The sequence below is a fragment of the Myotis davidii genome, unplaced genomic scaffold (genome assembly GCF_000327345.1).
Source record: "Myotis davidii unplaced genomic scaffold, ASM32734v1 scaffold18, whole genome shotgun sequence".
NCBI classification, from domain to species: Eukaryota; Metazoa; Chordata; class Mammalia; order Chiroptera; family Vespertilionidae; genus Myotis; species Myotis davidii.
Window position 1 is genome coordinate 746328 of NW_006292696.1, and position 6979 is coordinate 753306.

Below are 6979 nucleotides of genomic sequence, written 5' to 3' on the forward strand. Positions count from 1 at the left end.
ACACATAGGTGCTTGCTGACAGCAGCAAGAAGAAACCCTTGAAAACTCACAGCCAAGAGAAAGAGAGGGTGGGGAAAAAGGGAGGGAAGGGGGAGAGAAAGGAAGGGACAAAGGAGACAACTGGTTGGAATATTATCATCAATTAAAAGGAATAAAATGCCGAGTCACTTAGATGAACTTTGGAAACTTTATGCTACCTGAAAGAAACCAGTGGCAGAAGGCCACATAGTGTGTGTTTTTTTCCTTTAACTGATATGCAATGGTCAGAACAGACAAATCCATAACGACAATAAACAGATTAGTGACTCTCAGGGCTGAGGATGTGGGGAGTAATGAAATTATTCTAAAATTGATTGTGGTGATGGCCTCACAACTCTGCGAATATAATGAGAACCAATGAAGGTACATTCTTTTTAAAAAAAAATAGTCTGAAAAGTTTGATGTCATTCATTGAAGGACAGTAATTCTCTAGAAGGTGTGGTGGGGGCGCATCTAGGAGGTCCCCAAGATGTTTTCAGAGGTCAAAACTATTATTAAGGTCAAAACTATTATTACACAGTACTAAGGCCTTCCATGGCCTTTTCACTCCCATTGTCTCGTGGGTGTGCAGTGGAGTTTTTCCGGAGGTTCCATGACATGTGATGACATGGTAGCTCTGAAGGCTAATGGCATGTGTGCCTCTGTATTCTTGTGTTTTAAATTTCTCTCGGTCTTAATTCTTAATACAGCCAATGTTCACAGATATAACGCACATAAAACAAAAGCTCATTGGGGTACTTGATAATTTTTTAAAGTGTGAAGGAATCCTGAGGCCAAAACATTTCAAAACCACCTGTCGAGAGAGAAACTGCTACTGCACCCCAGTCGTAGCATAAAAACCTGCCTGACAGCAGAGCAGTGTCGTGGGTTTTCAACTATGAACCCTGCCTGCAGGCCACAGAAAGCTCCCATGGTGCCCCACAGGGCCTTCCCTGTAGCTTTCAGCATGGCCTCCCTTGTAAGCATTTACTATGTATGGGCACAGCATTTTTCCTGCCTGACATACCTCGTCTTCACGGGGACCCTAAGAGGCAGGAGCTGTTAATACCCCCTTTACAGAGGAGGAAACTGAGTCATAGGCTAAGCAACTTGTCAAAGGTCCCACAGCTAATGGATGATGGAGCCTGAACTTGAACCCAGGCAGTCTGGCTCCAGGGTCAGCTCTCTTAAGCAGGATGTTCTAGCCCCTCTTAGCCATCCAGACCCTGTAGCTACAGGTCAGTCTCACCACTTCCCCAGGAGGGCCCAGGCTGGGGAGAAGCGCATGGAGTTGAAAGTCAAGAGACTAGAGTTGAAGACCTGGCTCTTCCGCTTGCATCTGTGTAATTCAAGCAAGTTATTTATCTTCCCTGAGCCTTGGTTTCTTCATCTAAAACGTTAGGGTGATCATGGGACCTATCCCAAAACTTGTTGGTGGGATTCTATAAAATATTGCAAAGCAATATGGTGCTATCGGGAACCAGGTCCAGCCAAGGCCGTGCTGGCTGTGTGACTGGAGAAGTTATTTAACCACTCTGAGCCTTAGTTTCATCCTCCATATAATGGAGATAATAAAACACTTGATAGGAGATTTAAATAAGACTGCAAGTCTGAAAGGGCTTAGGCAGCTCAGCACAGGTTAGCTGTTGTTATGCACAAGGGATTGGCGAGTTGCAAAGCAGGACAATACTAGTACTGTAATGAGGCTGGTCTTTAGCTCTAAGGCAAACCAAGTTCCTGTTACTATTCGGGACAGGGAGACATCAATGACATCATGGTCTTGGCACGCTCCAGCTTTGAAAGGAGTCTGTGCCCTAGGATTTTGCAACTCCATGTGGTCTCTACCAGCAGCAGCAGCAGCAGCTGGGAGCGTGTCAGCAATGCAGACTCTCAGGTCCCACCCAGGCCTCCTGAGTCAGAATCTGCATTTTGATAAGATCCCCAGCTAATTCCTATACACACTCAAGTTTAAAAAACACTGGTGTCGCATGGAAAGAAAGAATGGTAATGGTAGATTTTGGCCTGGGATGGGAAGGGTTAATATTTAGTTTGGCTCCTGCCAAGGCACCGGAAACAGAAGGTTCCAGAGATTGAAGTGTATGGACTGATGGGACAGGAAGGCTCCCTTCCTGCCTGTGTCCTGGACTGTCAGGGCTCCAGCCTGGGGCCTGCACTGAGCCTCGGGCTGTGGTGAGGAAGGGCCCTGGGCCTGCAAAGCCGAGGGCATGCTGGGACAAAGGGAGGCCTAAGTGCCTCTTCTCGGGCCACCTGGACTCAGAGTTGCCAGAATAAGCCTGGGAGGTTCAGTCCTCAGGCTAAGGCCACATGAGGTCTGAGGCGGAGTGGAGAAGCCCGGAGGAATGTCACAGTGAACTGAGCAGGGCTCTCCCAAGGGTGGCCAGCACTGGGACAGCTGTTTGAAGGCCTCTGAGGTCTCCCTGTTGCACCCAGCCTCGCCCTCTGTCCCCTGTGCCCCCGGCCTCTAGGGGGTGGGAGCAGGGCTGTGACCATGCTTCCTCTGCAGTGCTGGAGCAGCTGCTCCCCGAGCTCACGGGACTGCTCAGCCTCCTGGACCACGAGTACCTCAGTGACACCACCCTGGAGAAGAAGATGGCCGTGGCCTCCATCCTGCAGAGCCTGCAGCCTCTCCCAGGTCAGACGTCAGCACTCTGCCCAGAGCCCCTCAGGACCCTCAGTAGCTCCCCAGGGCTGCTGGCAGGAGGAAGCCCAAGCCTCACAGCATAGCATTCAACACTTTGTGTGGTCTGGCCAATGTCCTCATCCACTTTGGCCCTTCTCCACCACAACCCTGCCTGTGCTGTTTGTGCTTCTCCACCGCCAATGCACTACAAATTCACACACACAACGCACATGCCACACACAGGTACACACCACAAACCACACTCACACGCATACCACATTCTCACATACACCTCACATGCATAGCACATCCATAACAAATATACACTACATGTGACACACACCACGCTCTCACCAACACCATGCACTCACATTCACAGCACACATGATACATCTCTCACACCCCACATGCTCTCACACACAACACATACACATCGCACACTCCTGTACACAGACGCACACTGACACACACCATCTTTATGCGTTGGCCCCACACTGTTATTCATTCCCCACCCTCTGCTTCCCACAGCTTCTCTGCCTGTCTTCCCAGCGGCAAGTCCTCCTCTCCTGTTCCAGCCTCTTCTCTACACCCATTAGCCCCCAAGATGATATGTGTACATCAAGAGCTCAGTGAGCCCTGATGGGCTGGCCCCGGGTCCCGCACTACTGAAGGCATCTGAGTGACACGCTGGGAGGTCACTACTCAGTGATTCTCTGAGCCTCACTTCCCAGTGACAAAGCAGGTCGAAGTCACTGGCTGCCTTCACAGGACTGGGCGGAGGAAGGGGGCAATGATCGTTGAGCTGGCTGGAGCCCCTGCCCCCGGCCACTCCAGGACAGCCCCTGGATTCTGTCTTCTATTCTGGGCTCCAAGCATCTTTCACTTGGAGGAGATCCTCAGTAACAATGTAAAAATGAAAACAAGGTTTGAAAACTAAAGAAATCATTTTGGTTGTACACATGCTTTGCAAACTGAATCTTGTAGCCTGTGCAGCGGGGAGACCTAGCCCCTCCTCAGAGTCAGCATCTGCGGGTCCCCGTCCTCCTCACTGTTGGTGTGTTCTCCTTCCTCCCAGAAAAAGAAGTCTCCTATCTGTATGTGAACACAGCCGACCTCCACTCTGGGCCCAGCTTCGTGGAGTCCCTCTTTGAAGAATTTGGTAAGTGACCCTCTCCCGACCTCAGTCTCTGGAAGGGCCCCTGACTGGGCCGGGAGATACCTGCACCAGGGCCTGGCTCCAACATGACAACAATGGTCACTTTAGGCAAGTCCCCGAACCTCTCTGTGCCCTGCCACATCTGAAAGTCTAGTCGATCTACGGTAATAGGACATCACCCCCAAATTTTGAGGACAGGAAAGGATGAACGTGCAGGCAAGGAAGGTCTGGCACATGGGGCATTGTCTTGCCTGCTACCTCACATTCATGAGCAGTGGCCGCTGGGACCCTGGGTTGAGCAGTGCAGTGGCACCATGGGCCTGGGAGCAGCCACGCTGGGCTGGTGCCGTGTGTGTGTGTGTGTGTGTGTGTGTGTGTGTGTGTGTGTGTGTGTGTGTAATGATTGTTCTATCTCAAGAGGAGGCTCAACAGCTATGGAGAAAGCTATGGGTCAAGTGAGAGAGTGTTAGGAGCTGACAGACTTAGGGAAGACATTGCTTTCATGACATAACCCTGACAAATTTGCACAGCACTGTACCAAACGTTATCTCATTCGATCTTCTCCATAACCCTGAGAGATAGACAAGGCCGGTTTACAGATGAGAAGACCGAGTCTCAGAGCGATGAAGTCATCGGTCGTTAGGGTTACTAATGGAGTTGGTATTGGAGGCCTTCTGACCCCAAATCCAGCCCTCTTCCTGCTCTGCCTTGCTCATCCTCGGTTTTCTCTGCCCAACGGCCTGACGCTTCATAGACTGTGACCTGAGCGAACTTCGGGATATGCCGGAGGACGAGGGAGAGCCCGGCAAAGGAGCCAGCCCTGAGCCAGCCAAGAGCCCGTCTCTGAAACATGTGAGTCATGCCCTTTGCTCCTCTGGAGGGGGCAAGGGCAGCTGCCCCCCTGACGCTGGGGACGCTCCTGGATGTGCAGGGCCCTGTTCTCTCTTCCGTGTGGTAGGTAAGGGCAGAAACTGGCTCACACTTACTGTGCCCCTGCTGAGCAGGGATCATGTCCCTTTAGGCCCAAAGGATGGCCCAAAGCGTCTGTCACGACTTGTGCGTGCAGGAACACAGATGGAGTGATAGGGAAAGCTCTGGGCCAGAAACTGCGTGGCCTTTACCCTCTTCCCTCCTGCTGTGTGGCCTCTGAGCCTGAGCTTTCCACCTACAAAATGAAGGTTTGGATCATATCTCGGGTTCCCAGCCTTGGGGCCAGAGAGTTAGGTCAAGGGACCCATAATCCCATCAAGCATTGTGTCTCAACTGCATAACTCACTATCATCTGCATCAGCCATTGCAACTGTTGACAACCTACTGTGTCCTTTACATGCGCACAGCAACGGAGAGAGGTTCTCCGCATTTTACAGGAAAGGAAACTGAGGCTCAGAGAGAGTAAGTGACATGCTGATGTCCCACAACTAGAAAGTCATAGAGTGTGGCTGTAAAGCCAGGGTCCCCTGGCCCCCAGACCCTACGCTCTTGGCCATGAGGCAACACTGCCTCACTAAATAACATCTCACATTTACTTGTCTCGCTGCTCCTCGTGTGTGTGAAGAGGTGGTTATAGGGTTCTGCAGAACTCACAGGAGCTTTTGGTCATTCTGCATGTGCTCACTCAAGCGTGTAGCTCCTTCTATGTGACAGTCCACAAAACTTTCAGACATTACAGAAGCCCTGCTGCTTAAATAACTTGGATAAAAACACAGGACCAACCAAACACTCTTACGGTTTCCCAGCTTTGCCCTTCTGCAAGTCTATCAGGTGTTATAGCTACTCAGCCAGATCTTGCCTTACGGGAGCGCCTGCCTCCCTCTCCCCAGCCTCCTTCCAGTCATTCTGCGGCTCCCCTCTGCTCTCCTGGCCTTCTTAGTCTCACATACCTCCTCCTTCTCCCTGCAGGCAGCAGACCTGCCTCCACCGCTCCCAAACAGGCCTCCGCCTGAGGACTACTATGAGGAGGCCCTTCCCCTGGGGCCAGGCAAGTCCCCTGAGTACATCAGCTCTCACAGTAAGTTCTGGTCCCCTTGGGAGTAGAGGGCAAGGAGAATAGGAGGCTCCTCTCCTGAAGCTCCAAGCCTGGCACCCACCAGCCATGCCCACCTCCTGAGGAGTAGCTGCCTGAGCACATGGCCTCTTTAATGACGTCCTGGGTACATCAGTGGGTGTGGACCCAGGGGTCAGGAGTTTGGGCTCTAGTCCCAGTTCTGTATGGCCTTAGGCAATCCCCTTCCTCTCTACGGGCCTCTGTTCCCTTACCCTTAAAATAAGAAAGAGGGGTAGATACATGCATGTAAATGCACTAGCGTGGAGATGCACAGATGACCACTACAACCTTTGCCTAGCCCTGAAGCCAGTGCTAACCCCAGTGCTCCTCCTCAGTGGACTGGTGAACTAATGCCCGTTTCAGCAGAATCACAGCTTACAGGCAGATTAGGTTATGTAGGCTCTGAAGTCAAAGCATATGATAAAAAAGCACATGGTCAAAATCAGAGGTCTTCAGCGGAGAGTGTGGGCACCCAGGGGATTTATGAGATTTTGTGGGCAGAAGTATCAGAAGTATCATTTACATTTAGATCAATAGCTCTTTTAAAAATTCCTATGTGGATGTTTTATAGAATTTATAAGCCAATAATAGCATGAAGCTTCTAATTAGTTTAAATATAATTATGTATATATATATATATAATATAGACATACATAATAATTATTTATGCATGTGTAATTTATACATAAATATAATTATAGTTCATGATTATATTTTTACCAGTAGGTGAGCACAATAAAATAATTTAGAGGGCACTAATACAAATTATCTTTGAAAAATCTCTTAGCCCGGCCAGCATAGCTCAGTGGTTGAGCGTTGACCTATGAACCAGGAGGTCACGGTTCGATTCCCAGTCAAGGCACATGCCCGGGTTGCAGGCATGATCCCCAGTGTGGAGCATGCAGGAGGCAGCCAATCAATGATTCCCTCTTATCGTTGATGTTTCCCTCTCTCTCTCCCTCTCCCTTCCTTTCTCTCTCAAATCAATAAAAACATATCCTCAGGTGAAGATTTAAAAAAAAAATAAAAGGCCAAAATATGTTTATTGAAGAATCATATCATATATAAGTAATGCTGCACGGTGAATTGAACTGAGGCCCCAGGAGCACCATGTGGCTGG

The 6979-nt window shown here is 50.0% G+C and overlaps 1 protein-coding gene across 1 annotated transcript in view; it reads left to right on the top strand.

Annotated features, from left to right (window-relative positions):
• Window positions 1–1303: 1303 nt before the first annotated feature.
• AFAP1L1 (actin filament associated protein 1 like 1) overlaps window positions 1304–6979 on the top strand; it is a 34847-nt gene continuing 29171 nt past the window's right edge. The window contains exons 1-5 of the mRNA XM_006766334.2: window positions 1304–1361; window positions 2543–2671; window positions 3735–3818; window positions 4570–4667; window positions 5715–5823. Of these exons, the coding sequence (XP_006766397.1) occupies window positions 1304–1361; window positions 2543–2671; window positions 3735–3818; window positions 4570–4667; window positions 5715–5823 (478 nt within the window). The remainder of the gene's footprint in view (window positions 1362–2542; window positions 2672–3734; window positions 3819–4569; window positions 4668–5714; window positions 5824–6979) is intronic.